Source organism: Lissotriton helveticus, chromosome 4_1, assembly GCF_964261635.1.
Source record: "Lissotriton helveticus chromosome 4_1, aLisHel1.1, whole genome shotgun sequence".
Classification (NCBI taxonomy): domain Eukaryota; kingdom Metazoa; phylum Chordata; class Amphibia; order Caudata; family Salamandridae; genus Lissotriton; species Lissotriton helveticus.
The window spans coordinates 958650778-958667734 of NC_136063.1; the positions used below are offsets into that span (position 1 = coordinate 958650778).

At 46.3% G+C, this 16957-nt stretch overlaps 1 protein-coding gene across 1 annotated transcript in view; it reads left to right on the plus strand.

Annotated features, from left to right (window-relative positions):
• The window catches only part of CTDP1 (CTD phosphatase subunit 1), an 826403-nt gene that overhangs the window by 410758 nt on the left and 398688 nt on the right, over positions 1-16957 (plus strand). Inside the window, exon 11 of the mRNA XM_078687575.1 lies at positions 14724-14895. Within this exon, the coding sequence (XP_078543701.1) occupies positions 14724-14895 (172 nt within the window). The remainder of the gene's footprint in view (positions 1-14723; positions 14896-16957) is intronic.

The window sequence follows — 16957 nt, forward strand, 5'->3', positions numbered from 1 at the left end:
CCGCACAATCGATTTATACAAGATGCAAGCTGGAGTGCTTTCCATACGTGCACCTGTATTTTCTCAGTCTCTGGGACTTTCCAGGTCATGTGAAAGTCCACATCTGTGTCTGCTGAGTGGAAGCAGGTAGGTGTAGGGAGGTGGCCAGGATGCCAAAGTGTCTCGGTGCAAAATATGTAAATACTTCAAGTGGATCAACTGCAAGTGAAACAAAATTGCATTCTCCAGCAGGGCCATTCTAGCGCCTCTCTCTAATCTGTGTCGTCTAGAGGGCCCACCCATCTTTCCTACTTCTCTATGAGGGTGTCAAAGTAATCAGGGTAATTAATGACTGAGTAGCGATAAATCTGTGAGAGTGCCCCTTTTCCGAGTGGGCCTGACATGACATGAGCCTCCAGTGGACAATATTCTGGAATGTCTGAAAAGTTATACCACTCTGGATTTGTATAGTGTGGCTGATCACCCATAAGGTTTATCCATTCACTGATACTCCTGCTACAGTGAGTTCAATTGAGCATCCAGGTTGTGAGTCCTTTTTTGAATTCGAATTCCAACGGAGATGTTGAGGTCTGTAGGTGAAGTGGGAGGTCGTTCGAGACTTTGTGGTGAGTTAAGAGAAGGAGCGTAGTCTACTGTTGCTGCAGTGGATGCAGGGGGTGTGGGTTAGGCTTAGCCAGGCGGAGCACAGGTGTCTGATGGGAAGGTGGATGTTCTGTTGGTGGTTGAGGTTTGCTGGTCCCTGTCTATGGAGGGCTTTGAATGTGTGGCTCAACATCTTGAACTGGCATCACTTCTGAATGGTGAGCTAGTGGAGCTTCTTAATGTGGCGGGTGATATGGGTCCATTTAGGAAGGTCTAGGATGAGGCTGGCCACTGCGTTCTATATTATTTGCAGTCTATTGGCGAGATGCGAGGCTATTCTAGGGTGCATTGCCATAGTCCTGTCTGCTGTTGACCAGGGCATCTTTGACTGTGCGTCTGTTGTCTATGGGGAGTCACTTGAAATTCTTGCGGAGCATGCGAAGGGTGAGGAAGCAGGCAGATGAGACTGTGTTGATCTGTCTTTTCATGGTGAGCTTATGTCCAGGATAATGCCAAGGTTGCAGGCGTGATAGATCGGAGTGGGTGAGAGTCCTAGTTTGAGGAGCACCAAACATTGTTCCATTGGTAAGTGGTGTTCCAAGATCAGCATTTCCGTCTAGTCTGTTTTGAGTTGTAGGCAGTTGTCTCTAATCCAATCGGCAATGTTCATCATGTACCTGCAGAAGTAGGTCGGCGTGGCGGAGGGGTCTTCTGATAGTTGGGTGTTGCGTACAATGTGATGTTCAGTACATTTGATCTGACATCATTGGCTAAGGAAGTCTTGTAGGTGTTCAACAGGGTGAGACCGAGGGATGAAACTTGAGGGACGCCGCAGATGGTGTTCTTGGGCTCTGAGGTGAAGGGCAGAAGCGGATTCTCTGCATTCTACCTGTAAAGGAAGGAGGCAAACCACTTGAGGGCTTCTCCTTGGATATCAATGTTGTGAAGCGTTTTTGATCAGGATGTGGTGTGATACTGTCTCGAACGCTGCTTAGAGTTCGAGGGGATCAGGGCTGTCGTTTTTCCTTGGTATAAGAAGGATTTGGTATAGTCTGTGGCTGCAGTCAGGGCGGTTTTGATGCTGTGGTTGGTGCATAATCCAGATTGAGAAGTGTCCAGATGATTGTTGTTCTACAAGTGTTCTGTGAGTTGGCGATTAATGCCTTCTCGAGGACTTGGGAAGGGGAGCAGAGAGATGGGGCAGTAGTTATTTAGGTTGGATGGTTTCTTGATTAGGGGCTTGACTGCTGCGAGCTTCCATTTTTCTAGGAATGTGGCAGTGGTGATGGATGCATTGAGGGCGGCAGTGAGCTCGCTAATGATAATCTTGCTCCGGAGGTTAAAGATGTGGTGAGTGCAGGAGTCCATGGGTGCTCCTGAGTGGACGGAGATTATGTCTGTGGTCTCTTGTGTGGTGAGCAAGCCCCAGGTGGCGAGCAAGAGGTTGTGTTTCTCAATCGTGGGGTCAAGATGGCTGAGGAGGTTGGTAGGTTGGGGTTCGAAATTTCTGTAGATGGTGGGGATCTTGTTGTGGAAGAAGTCTGCCAGAGAGTTGCAGAGTTCTTGTGAGAAGGTGATGAAGTTTTAGGTGGCTGAGGGTCTGGAGAACTCTGACGATGTTGAAGAATTCCTTGCTGTAGTTGGAGCTGGCTTCAATGTGGTCAGCCAGGGCACTTATTTTCATCTTTTTCAGGGGTCGATGGTATTGGTTGAGTGCCGTTTCTTTATGTTGTGCTGTTTGTGGGCTCTATGCTGGGGTGCCATTGAGGTGAGGGTGCCTCTGATGGAGGTTTTGCTGTTTTCTCGTAGTTTGAAGTTGAGGTGTTCCATGATAGGGGTGACGTCTGCGGTGCTGGTGCAGTGGATAGTTTCCTTGTGGATGATGGCGATTCCCCATCCATGCTTGTTGATGGTCTTATTGTGCAGTCTTATAGCCGTTGAGCGAGGCTGAGGCAATATGGGGTTGAGCTAGGTCTCGGTGAGGACGATTACGATTGGGGGACGGAGATGATGGTGTGCCAAATCTTAGTGGCGTGCTTGCAAAGAGATAGTGCTCTGAGCAGGCGGCAGTGGAGGTGGACTGAGATGGTTGTGGTAGGTGTGGTGGTGGTTGCCATGCATGTAGTTGTTGCAGGAGAGGAGGCTGTTTCGGCATGTGAAAGGTCCTACCATAGATCAAGGAGAGGTGTGGCAGTAGTTGTTTCGGAATCCTAGGTCCAGTGCTTACGAGCTCGGCGGCGGTGTATCTTTTAGTGGTGGCAGTGCCAGGGTTCCTGGCGCTAGGTGCTGACGGGCTTACCTTTGATACACCTTTAGCACACTGGTGCCTTGCCTACAGTGCGCGGCCCCGCTGCGGCCTCCATAAGAAGTCCTGGGAGGTAGGAGAGGATAGCAGGAGGGCACGAAGTAGACAAAAACGGCTGGCGCGTCAAAGGACAATAAAATACAGCAGCCAATACAGTACAACACAACCAAACCTAGAGATACAATGCAGTTGGGGGGACTATGGCAGACGCGAGCTGTCTGCAGCACCGGGGGAGCAGCACGCTGACCAAGAGGTTAAGGAGTTGTCTTATGAGTGCATGGGGAAGCTGTAGACATTTATAGAATTGTTTTTTAACTAGGCCGAATTGTCTACAATTCCTGAAAAGACTTCATAAATGACCCATGCCAAACATATCGTAAGTTTGTAAAGCCAGTCCTATCCAAATTTTGAAATACAGCTTATTGGGAATGGTTTGTGAATTTAACATAATCGGTCTTACTCCATGCCTTACCTTTTCATAGTAGTTCTCTTAGCAACACAGTTCTGCCTAGTGTCATGTTGTACCTTTCAATCCTGAACCTGCTTCCTTCAGACTTAAACCAATATCTTCATCCATGTGTTTCTCAATGGCCCACTCTATTGGCCTTTGGCATCATCAAAGTGCCAGGTGAGGAGATCACAAAATATACATTTTTTATATACTGAGACCTACATGATTTTTAGCTGGCTGACTCAATCCTGAACCTACCCCCTTGTTAAGTTTGTTTTCTATTACACTTAAGCTCTTATGATCCTTGATGGTTTCTCTTGTCAGGTCAGGGAACCTCAACATTTTCCAACCTTTAAAACCAATCCCCGTCTGCCTTCTGTAAAGTAGCTACTACAATATTCCCACTTGTTTACTCACCCCTTCATTATCACGAATGTATGACGTTACAACGCATATATTCACAACGCATACCATCACAATGCAACTTTTACAACGCAACATCCATTACAACGCATGCTTTTACAACTCATGCCATTACATCCCAGATGCTATTACAACGCATGCCATTACAAGGTAAGTATAGGTAAGTATTTAATTTTATTAATATTAATTACATTTTAATATAATTACATAAATGTTTTTATTTATTTATTATCTTTTTTTAATATATTTTAATTTTTTATTCTAACTCCTGGGAGGTGTAATAGTAGGGTAAGTGTTGACTAGTGTAAGGGTTAAAATTACTATTCTAACTCCAGGGGGGGTGTAATAGTAGGGTAAGTGTTGGATAGTGTAGGGGTTTACATTACTATGATAACTCCAGGGGGGTGTAATAGTAGGGTAAGTGTTGGATAGTGTAGGGGTTAAAATTACTATTCTAACTCCAGGGGGGTGTAATAGTAGGGTACGTTTTGGATTGAGTAGGGGTTATATTATAATTATTTTAATTACATTTATTTAAATTTATAATTAAATTTAATTAAAATATTAAAATTAATTAAATTAATTTATATTATGAGTAAAATAAAATTAAATTATTTTTATAAACAATTAAAGTAATTAAATTAATTTCAGAAAATTAAATTAATGTTTTTTTTTTTAAATTAAATACTTACCCATACTTAACGTTGTAATGGTATGCGTTGTAATAGCATCTGTGATGTAATGGCATGCGTTGTAAAAGCATGTGTTGTAATGGATGTTGCGTTGTGCTGGTAGTGCGTTGTGAAAGTTGCGTTGTGATGGTTGTTTACCCATTATGTCATGGTCTCCTTTCCCGTGGCTTTTATCCTAGAGCATTTATTAACATAAATGGGCTCATCCTCCAATTCAAGTTTCAGCTTTGGTGACCCGCTTAGCAATACTTCACCTTTTATGCCTCACTGGCATGCTAGAATGCGAACTTGGATAGTTTATGGAATCTTCGAAATGTTCTTCCCTTGCGACAGTCCTTTTGTTTATCCTGCATCCCTATTAGGTCGAGCTATTATATCCCGCAGGGATTAATAGCGAGAGCATATAGTAGGGGAAACAAACTCTCTAACAAGGGGGGATTACGGCCAGTTCATGTGATGCACTTGTGTGAGACGCGCGTGCACAAACCCATCAGCCTCGCTCCCATTTGCTCCCCGAGCCAGGCATCTGAAGCTTCCCCAGCGCCCGCTCGGCCTCACTTCTCCTCACACCCCCATATGCTCGTTCGATCCCACCCTTCTGACTTCAGGCATTCAAGCATGAAGCTTCCCCAGCGCGCGCTCTGCCTCACTTCTCCTCACACCCCATCAGCCATAAACAGCATCTGCCTCGTATCAGACTACAGAGGAATCCGTCTCACAACGGCCCCTGCCTATCCCCCTCCCCCACTACAGAGCGCGTCTCACGGCCGTGCTTTCACTTTCACAGCCTCGAGGCCGTGTCTCTTTCATGGCCAATGCTTTTTTTTTTTAAAGTTCAAAATAAATTCAGTTTGTTGCTTTCCGGTATAAAATTATTGTGGAGGCGTTTCTGTTGGCTGATAACCTTTGTACACTATAACGAATGGAAGTGAAAAACACTCAGACATAAGCTTGTAAACATATGCTAAGAACGATCCACTCAGCGAAATCAAGGATGCATCATTTCCATACGAGCAACAAAGCATGTTTTTCGTGTTACAAAACCAAACACAATTGAATCAGGGGGCGTGAAGTTCAATATCCCTGCTGCTGAAAATGTAAACAGACAAAATGTTCCACTTCGCTGTGACCCTGACATTCACACCACACCAGGAAATTAGCTTGAAAATAGGTCCCCAGGACCACATAAAACTAAGAGGAAGGTACCAGTGAAACAAAATTACAGTTTTTAAAGACACACAAGAGAATCGCGCACTTACAGTATCTTTCCATAGCTGTGATTCAGCAATATAGAATTCAGCAAAAAATCTGCTACAATCCAGGCCCCCGGGGTCATCTCCCTTGGCGTTCTAAATGCGCTACGCTTTGTTGTTATTTTTCTCTGATTTCAGACAGATTAAGAGCTGCGAACATTACATCCAATCGAGGGGGAAAAGACAGCAATACAACCCAGCGTAAAGTAAATGATGCAACATTGCCCTGGTTACATGTGCTATTCCCTTGCCCCGCATTGCTGGCTTCTAAGACTTGCTGTGTTTTTTCCGCCTGTTGGGTCACATTGTGGCTGATTGATTCTCCTTTCGCCTCGCTCAGTCATTCAGATTTGGAAAGTAAATAACAAGTTGACATCATTACAGCTCTCTGCATTACTGTGACACATTCCTCGCTTTACCATAGCACGTCTACTATCACCGCACTAAAAAATTGAGCTGGGAGAAGTTGCAGATCAGAGCTATCTATATAAACTAAACGCAGAAAAAGTGAAATGGAAATGTACATGCCTTGGTTGCGACAACATATTGTGGTACCTTTATATCTTTTACGAGTTTTAATTTTTCACATAAATATGTTTTGATTAAATACACTTTTTTTTCTGGCCATTTATTTCGGGGATCATTGAGATGTCAAATCAAAATCTTTACCACTATTTTTGTTCAAAATTGTTTTATTGGGATTTTTAGTAATACAAACATTATTACAAAGAAGAACACAAGGGGGAGAAGAAAAAAAACAGCTAGCAGAAATCATTATCAATGTCAAGATGTGTACCTCATTGTGGTACTTATGATTAACATCAGTAAATGTAGGCTGTTGTTCTTTGGTAAGAGTTGCAACAGGATTGTAGGTTGAGGCAATAACATTGGTATGTGTGAGAGATACACATCACTCTGGGACACCACCACATCACTCTGGGACACCACCACATCACTCTGGGACACCACCACATCACTCTGGGAAACCACCACATCACTCTGGGAAACCACCACATCACTCTGGGACACCACCACATCACCCTGGGACACCACCACATCACCCTGGGACACCACCACATCACTCTGGGACACCACCACATCACTCTGGGACACCACCACATCACTCTGGGACACCACCACATCACTCTGGGACACCACCACATCACTCTGGGACACCACCACATCACTCTGGGACACCACCACATCACTCTGGGACACCACCACATCACTCTGGGACACCACCACATCACTCTGGGACACCACCACATCACTCTGGGACACCACCACATCACTCTGGGACACCACCACATCACTCTAATACACCACCACATCACTCTAATACACCACCACATCACTTTAATACACCGCCACATCACTCAGCCCAACCACATCATCACTCAGCACCACAACAGCACTGTCCTTGCTTGCTACCAACAAGCATTGCCATAGCCAATAGGACTCCACCACATCACTCTGGGACACCACCACATCACTCTGGGACACCACCACATCACTCTGGGACACCACCACATCACTCTGGGACACCACCACATCACTCTAATACACCACCACATCACTCTAATACACCACCACATCACTTGAATACACCACCACATCACTCAGCCCAACCACATCATCACTCAGCACCACAATAGCACTGTCCTTGCTTGCTACTAACAAGCATTGCCATAGCCAATAGGACTCGCATTAGGAAAGTGTAAGCTATTGGCTTTGTGAATAACAATGCTATTAATTTATATATTTTCAAAGCCAACACACATTAAAAAAATGTGTAAATTACAATAAAATGCAAAGATTTTTTGATTTTTTTCAGTCTTTACTGGGTCCCAAGGACAGAGTCTGCAAAACAAACAAAAAAAAGTCACTGAGTTGTTTTGATTTGTTCTTCAATCTTCCAGCACCCTGCCAATTGTTTTTATTCATTCCTTTGCCAGGTGTAGACCCACTAGTGTTCCCACTTATTGCTTCACCCCATTTTCAGATTACCAAAATCACACTTTAAGAAGTGTGACACTTGATAAAATACCTACCTCAGGTGGATATGTCCACCTTTCAAAGGTACTACAGTAGGATGGGTACTGTTTTCCTCTACATTTTTTTGTTACTTTAGTCACATGTATTAACTGGTTTTCTCTTTTTATTTCAATATTTTTTGTGGCCGTTCTGCAGCTTTAGATTTATTCATAGTGTAAGACTAATCTGAAAGAAACACGTTAGTGATAGATTCCTTCCCTTAGAATAACCCCCAGGTGTCATACTGGATCTGGAAAGCTTTTTCGTCAGCAGTACCCCTGCGCTGTGGTAGGTGTCGTCGTACGGCTCAGTGTACATCGACGTCAGTTCTTTCTTTTTCCGCGCCAGCAAGCGCAGATCCGGAGAGAGTGGTACACCCAGTAAATTTTTGACAGATTTTTTTGGGACTTTCTCTGTTTTTTGAGTGTTTGACTCCTGGTGTGTAAGGATGTCCGATTTTAAATCCTGCACAGCTTGTCCCCGCACAATGTAGGTAACGGACCCGCACTGTGAGTGTCTCTACTGTCTGGGGCACGACCACGACTCCGAGTCGTGCCCCAAATGCCGGGCCCTGGCTCCGAAAACTTTGCGGGAGCAATCCCGAAAGTTGCTGGAGGCCCGGGAGTCTGCTCCGCACTGTTCAAGGTCCCGGTTCCGTGGGAAGTCGAGGGACCGATCGCGGATCTGCCATCACCATCGTTCAACGAAGTCTTCGCACTTTGAGTCATGTAAGGCGAAGCACAAAAAATCGAAGAAGTGACATCGCTCTTCGCCTTCCCCTAGCCTGTCACGCAACATGTCTGCGGTTGCGGGTGGCACCGCCCCCGTGGCTCCGGCGGAGTACGTAGTGGCCTACCCGCCCTTTCCGGGTACATCGGCGACTCCAGCCCAGCTGCAGGAGTTCCTTTCAGCTATGGCACGCGTCTTTGGCCCGTCGAACCCCGTTGGCACGCCTTCGGGCCCCTCGGTTCCGACTGGGGGTTCCTCGCTATTCTACGTTGTCGACTCCGGTCTAGACACAGAGAGAACCCCATGGTTCCATGCTTGGATCCCAGCCGAAGTTGGTTGGCCTAGTACAACCTCCACCGATGGTGCCGGCGTCAGCCGGTTCCCCGACCGACGCCACCCCCGGCTTCAACCCCGACGTGGGGATGATGCCGGACTGGTGTCGATCGACACCGATTACGACGGGGAATTTCTATCCCTTTCTCCGCCCATCTCCTTCTTTTCTGCCTGCCCGGCAGGTTGTGGAGGACAGGGAGGACTGTGAGGGGTCTGAGGACCCTCTCGCAGCCCAGTGAGAGTTTGACCCGGACTGGGAAGAGGACGGAGGATGCTGGTGACCTGGAATTTACTCCAGAACCTGGCACACTATCTCCTCCTACTGTGGCTAAGGTGGAGGGTGGTACATATTATGTGGTGTTGTGTAGGGCGTCTGAGGCTCTCCACCACGAGCTACCTACGGTGGCCGTCAGGACTAACCTCCTGACAGAAGTACTTCGGTCAGCGTCTTCCTCTACGGAGCCACTGCTGCCCTTCAATGACGCACTTTCAGGCGTTCTTTTGGGCACCTGGTCCAGGCCCAACACACGGTGCTCTCCCAAGCTATTGCTTAGGGGAGAGACGCAGCCAAGTTCCCTGCAGCCACTGTCTCCAAACCTTCCTAGTCCGGTGTACCAGGCCCACCACACGCCAATGGGTGGCAGGACTCGCCATCACCTCCCCCACTGGCGCTCCATCACTTCGGACAGGTGGGTTCTGCAGATAGTCAGACGGGGCTATTCCCTCGCCTTCGAGACTACCCCTCCAGCCATGCCACCTCAGTACCACCGCATGTCGTGGGATAGCTTGGCACTTCTCCAGCAGGAAGTTGCGGCCCTCTTGGCCGAGGGGGCCATCACGCGCGTTCCGACGCCAGAAGTAGGTTGTGGATGCTATTCCCACTACTTCCTGGTTCCGAAAAAGGACGAGGGCCTGCATCCTGTTTTAGACCTTCGGAACGTCAATCGCTTCCTTCCTTCGAAAGAAGAAATTCGTAACACAGTTTGCTACTGAATTAGAGTGCTCGGAGGGCAATTTTGTAAACGCTGTTGATCCACGTGTGTGGGTTTACCTTGGGGTTGTGGTGACCGACCCTTTCACCTCCTGGAGCACCGTTTATGTACTGTATACTGTTACTATTCCCGTATTTGCTGTGCGCCCTAAGGGTGACTGGTTACTGATATAAATGTATTATAACCTCCTGGCACTTGGTCCAAGCCTACCTAGCACAGGGCCCCCTGTGGAGAGGACAATTGCCCACAGCCACTGCCAGGTCCCGGGCGACCCAGTTTCCCCTGAGAGCTTGGTGATCCAAGCCTCTTCTAAGGGCGTGTTTCCTTCTGCATTCCTAGATAGGGAATCCAAGACGCTTGATCATCAATCCGAAGCAAATGTGCTCTTCCACCAGCTTGGCACTGCTGTTGGTGAATGCCGCAAGCCTCTTTGGCCACTACTCCCATACTATCTGGGAAACAGTCACACAGGTGCTGCTTCAGTGCCCCGCGGAGGCCCGGGCCGTTCTCTCCGAGGCAGTTGGGGATGGAAGAGACGCAGCCAAATTCACCATTTGATGTGGACTGGCTACTACCGACTCCCTGGGCCGAACATTTGCCACGTTGGTAGCCCTTAGACGCTACGTCTGGTTGAGGACATCTGGCTTTCGGGGTGTATCCAGTCATCCTTGATGGACATGCCCTTTAATGGTCGTCGTATTTTTGGTGACAAAGCAGATTCAGCGCTTGATCGCTTTAAAGACTCACGAGCTACGGCCAAATCTTTGGGCCTCGCTGCACCTTCCCATCCACTCCAGTCTACTTTTCGTCCCTTTCGTGTCTACAGAAGGGGCGCCCAACCACGTCTGGTCCAGTCTAGCCACCTGTTTACGCAAGCTGTCCAGCCTCTGCGTGGCCGCTGACGTTGGACCCAGCATTCTCGCGCGGTCTGAGAGCCAGTGGGCGGGCCAGTTCAACCAGGCCACTGCTTCCAAATCTTCCTAGTCCGACCTTCCATACTTATCTTCAGCCAGTTAGAGGCAGGATTCATGTTGGCAGATGGGTTCTGCAAATCGTCCAAAGGGGTTACTCCCTCACCTTCGAAACTATCACTCCCTCCATGCCGCCCTCTTACGATCGCATATCGGAAGATTATTTGGCACTTTCCACCAGGAAGTCTCAGCTCTTTATGCCAAGGGAGCTATAGAGAGTGTCCCTGTGCCAGAAGTAGGTTGTGGTTGCTATTCCTGCTACTTTCTGGTGCCCCTGAAGGACAAAGGCCTGCTTCCTATTCTAGACCTATGGGACCTCAACCACTTCCTCCGGAAGGAGAAGTTCAAGATGCTCACATTAGATCAAGTCCTGTCTGCCTTCGACCCCGGAGACTGGATGGTAGCGTTGGACTTGCAGGATGCTTATTTCCACATTCCCGTCTTGCCAGACCACAGACTCCATCTACGGTTCATGGTGGGCCACAAGCACTTTCAGTTCACTGTGTTCCCTTTTGGCCTTACCAGTGCCCCTCAGGTATTTACAAAGGTGATGGCGGTGGTCGCAGCTGTTCTTCGCAGATCAGGGGTTAAATTCTTCCCCTATCTCGACTACTGGCTGTTAAAGGCCGGCTCGCCCAAGGTTGTCGTCTCCCACCTCCAGACTATGGTGGACCTCCTGCATTTGCTGGGGTTCGAAGTCTCACCTGCCTCCCTCTCAGATGCTCCCTTCCATTGGAGCTGTTCTGGACACAGTGCTGTTTCGGGCCAATTCTCCCGAACAGCGAGTCTGGGATAATTGGGCTATGATTTCGATGTTTCGGCCTCTATCCAGGCTTTCGATGAGAATGACTGAGGCTGCTGGGCCTCATGACCTCCTGCATCCTGCTAGTGGATCATGCCAGGTGGCATATGCGGGCTCTGCAGTAGGACCTGAAGTTCCAGTGGGCGCAGCATCAGGGGAATCTTTCAGACTATGTCCCGATCTCAGAGGAGACTGACACACAGATGCAGTGGTGGTTAACGAAAAAAGATTGGGCCAGAGGCAGATCCCTCTCCCTTCCCGAACCAGATCTAACGGTAATGATGGATGCGTTACTCCAGGGATGGGGCGACCATCAGGTAGAAGGGGAGATCGGAGGCGTCTGGTCTTCGGTGGAGTCCGGGCTCCATAACAACCTGCTGGAACTGCGGGCGATCAGAACGGCACTGAAGGCATTCCTTCCCTCTCTCAAAGGGAAAGTGGTGCAGGCGTTCACAGACAACACCACCACCATGTGGTACTGCAACAACCTGTTTGCCACCGAAGAGAACGCGCAATGCCAGCAGTATTGCGCTTTGGAGTTTCCAAGGCAGCACTCGCTCTGCAACGCTTTTTGTCGCGAGTGGAACTGCGGCCTCCTGTACGCCTTTCCGTCTGTACCTCTTCTGCCTGAGTGCTCAAAAAGATCAAGTGCGCCTGGGCCCAAGTTCTACTTGTGGCTCTGGACTGGGCTTGAAGAGTCTGGTACCCCGAGCATCTGAACATGGCCATCGATCCTCCGATCAGACTGCACCTTCAGGAGGATTTTCTGTCGCAGCAGCAGGGGATAGTTTTTTACCCAAACATGTCCAGTCTCCACTTCCTTGCAAGGAGATTGAGAAGCAACAGTTGACAGCTTTTAATCCTTCCGCCTGAAATCTGTGATGTCATCTTGGCAGCCAGGCGTCCCTCCACTAAGTCAGTATACGCCTGTAGATGGAACAAGTTTGTGGCATGGTGCACAGCAAAGGCTGTGGATCCCCTTTCTGCTCCTCTTTCAGTGGTCCTTTTGTATATACTTTCTTTGGCCTTGCAGGGCTCTGATCTGGGCACTCTCAAATGTTATCCTGTAGCTATCTCTGCTTTTCTTTGGCTGCCAGATCAGCCATCCTTGTTCAAGTCTCCTATTGTTAACAGATTCTTTAAGGGCATTCCTCATCTGTTTCCTCCATCTCCCTTCGTAATGCCCCAGTAGGACTTGAATCTTGTTCTCACACTTCTTATGTGTGCTCCCTTCGAGCCTCTTCATAACTGTCCTCTCACTCTCAAGACTGCTGCCTTTGTTGCCATCACCTCAGCGTGCAGGGTGAGTGAGCTTCAGGCTGTATCTTCCATTCCCCCTTTCTACTCTGTGCATCTGGACCAAGTGGTGCTTAGAACAAAGCCTTTGTTCGTTCCTAAAGCAGTTACACCATTTCCTGTAGCTCAATCCATCATCTTGCCCTCCTTTTTCCCACCTCCGTACCCTTCCATGGAAGAGGAAAGACTCCACCGTCTGAACCCTAAACATGCGTTGTCATTCTATCTTGACTGCACCAAAGACTTCAGGGTGGATGATCATCTCTTTGTTGGCTATGTGGGTGTTAAGAAAGACCGGGCTGTTTAAAAAACGTACCATCTCTTGATGGGTTGTCCTTTGCATTAAGATTTGCTATGCTTTAGCGAAGAAGGATCCTCCAGTGGGGTTGCATGCTCACACCACTAGGGCTACGACAGCAACCACTACATTTGCACGCTGAGTCCCACTCCTTGTTATTTGCCAGGCGGCAATGTGGGCATCTCTGTACGTGTTTACCAGACACTATTGCCTGGACAGTCAAATCCGAGGGATGGCTATTTTGCCCGTTTGGTCCTCCAGGACTTTCTTGTGTGAACTTGGTTTGCAGACCCTCCTAAGGGGATGGTATTGCTGGATATCTATTCTAAGGTAAGGAATCTACAACTAACATTCTCTTTCAGATGAACAAGTTACTTTTCTTGGGTAATGAAGTATCTGTAAGACATATGCCGCGCCGGGACACTTTCGAGTATCTGTGCGCGATAAAAATTAAATCAACATAACATATGTTAGTTGAAGATTCCATACCGCCCCACCCATTCTCCCCACTCTGCGAACTGATTTCTAGGGATAGGGACTCCCTTACAGGGCCCTAGTTGTGGCTTACCAGTGGTCCGTGTCTTTCTTGGCTCTGAATTTCTGGCATGGAAAGTTTTGCTAAAACTGACGTTAGTGCGCAGGGGCGACGTGTAAGTAGACACCGCGACGTCATCCCGGAGACCACGATGGCGACGCTGAGTCGACAGATGCCACCTACCAAAGCGCATGGGTATTGTTGATGAAAAATCTCTGCAACCAGACTGACGGCTGGGGTAAATTCTAAGGTAAGTAATCTACAACTAACATATGTCTCTTCCAGACATGTTGTTGCCAAAGGTAAGTAATAGTTCGTCTAAGGCCATCTAGTTCCCACCAATATTTTACATGCAGATTTACCATTCTGCACTCCCTGTAATGCTGTATACAGAAACAACCGAGACGTCGAAATGTTTGAGCTCCCAGTTCTACTTGAATCTGAATGATCATTTTGCCGTTTGCTGGTCACTGTCACCTTATGGTTAATTGGACATCTGCTTCCAAAGGACGTCTTTGATGTTTTTAGCATCTTTATCCCTACTAGTATTTTCTTTTGGCATGGTTATGCACGAGTTTGTTTGGGGCCTGACAATTTTCACTCTGCTCTCCTCCTATAGAAGCTGTATCCTGGTTTAAATGTCCACACTAAATTGTGACAAGAGGTTAGCCATCAGGTGTCACTCATCCTGGACATGCCAACTTTCTGTAAGGTTTGCCTAGTTCTGCACTTTTGACATCCAGTTGAGATGTAGACATTTGTCTTAAATGAGCACATTATCAATACCGCCACTCCAGAACATGGGTCTCAGCAAGAACCATAAGTACATCCCAACAGAATATTTCTGAAACACCATTCAAAAACTCTTCTTGAATGACAAGTGTTAAAATTCTGTGTGTAAATGCATAAATTAGACTTACTGCTTGCTAGTGACTTAGCATTACTGTTTTGAGAAATTGTAAATGAAAATTTATTGTAAGATAGCTATGTTAAACAGGTTTCATTTTGGAACATGGCCATTTTGCAGGGTGGTACAGCCACATCAAGAGCAAATGTACGATGACGAAGAGGAGTTGACTTCCACGGGTCAGGATGAGGAGCAGCCTGGGCCATCCAGAAGAAAAAGGCAGCCAAGCATGTCAGAATCTATGCCGTTGTACACCCTGTGCAAAGAGGACTTGGAGAGTATGGATAAAGAGGTGAGCCAATATGCACATCTGACCGTACAGCTCACAGGGATATGGAATTTGATAACATATCTACTGATCCAAGTGACGGGATAATTCAGATATCTACTTGCCCTGTAAATTAAATTCTCTTGTCAGTTTTGGTGGCCTGCAGTGATGTTACCAGTTATGGCAGCAGTCTCCTTAAATCAGAGTTCGGAAAATAGCCTTTTTGATAATGTAAGTATCCACATACAGAAGCAAGTGATTTGCGCTATATAAATACATGTACATTTACATTTACATTTACATTTACAAGAAGCAAGTAGGAAGCCGTATATTCAAAGTTAGAGTGCCCCGTGAGTCAGTGGACACCCACAATCTAACATATTTAAATGTGTTCACCCGCTCCTCCCTAATTTCTTACCACTGTGGGAAAAGTTGGACATTTACCCCTGGTGAGCGCAAGAGTAAACCTTTTTTCCAGGGTGGGATCAAAGGACATGCACACATATACCTGCTGTGTTTATGACCTTTTTTAGGATTCAGACCCCTAATTTATTTTTATGCTGCTCTTAATGTTTTTATACAGATTTTCCACTACTAGTTTTTTTTATTTTTATTTTTATATTGGCATGCTTCAAGCATGTTTTACTAAATGATGCTTCGCAGAAATCTATATATATAAAAACGAATGTCTGTCTGTCCTTTAAGCATTTCTACACCATTCATCCGATCGCCATGAAACTTTGGGAAGTTGTTGAGTACACACCCGCAAAGGTTTCTGGCATAACATTTTTTAAAATATCTGACCCCTAGGGCCCTCATAATCTTTCGAATTGTACGCACCAGACGGAAAAACAACAAATCGTGTATCCAAAAGCACTCTAATAAATAAATAGAATTAAAATAGCATTCATCCGATCGCCAGGAAACTTTGGGAAGTTGTTGAGTACACTCCCGCGAAGGTTTCTGGCATACATTTTTTTAAACATCGACCCCCCAGGGCCCTCATAATGTTTTGAATACTGATGTACGCACCAGACGGAAAAACAAAAAATCGTGTATCCACAAGCACTCAAATAAATAAAGAGAATTAAAACAACACTTTGAAATGTTTTCCATATTAAAATGAATAAGTTTCAATAAAAATGATACAATGTAAATTGAATGTTATCATAACGAGTATCCTTGAATTTCCTTTCTTCGGAGATCGCAGCAACGCGCGACGGGTAAGCTAGTGGTATATAAAGAATCACAGTAGATTAGCAAAAAAACATTCTGGTTTGAATTTTTCTTGTATATTTTATTATGAAAGCAAACAATCATCAATCTTGTTTTCACACTTATGCATGTATTGGCACCCAGTCGGGTAGCATTCTGTGAGCATTTTAAAGCCTCAAATGGTTTCATTCTGCAAACATGTGTACATGTTGTTATACTTAAAACACTGTAAGTAAGCCGAGTTGAGCTCACTGCACACTGTATAACCTTAGATCACTCACCCCATTAGTAAACGCTTTGCATTACTGCAGTTTGTACAACTTATACATACGCATACAAACGGTTGGGCTAGTACAAACACTAACTGGCTTTATTTGCTGACCACCTCCTTTGTTTTTTACAACAAAAAAAGGGATAGTAGTGGGAAAAGATGCCGCACCTCGTAAAGCAAACGCATTTAGTGGGCATGTAATGCTAATAGGTCAAGTAAATATCAACTGTTTAAGTAATGGTGCCACTCAGGGTAATAACGACACCCCACTACCTTAGGTGTGAGTGCACAACGGACAATGCCCTTGTGTTACAATATAATTGAGAAAGTATACCCCGGCACTCCAATCCTTTGATGATATTTAGTAACATGTATTTATGAGCTTTACTAAAGGAACTTAGTTTCCTTTTCACAGGTTACAAAATACAGAAGAAATTCATTTTCTCAATGACTTACTAGTCCCACTGAAAGCATATAAATTCAATTTCAGTTTTTTTCAGAAAGGAAAAAAGTACAAAGACTATGCAATTTGATGATGGCAATTCCGAGTCCAATTAACACAGTTATGTTCGGCGATAGACCACAGCTGACATGTGTTTC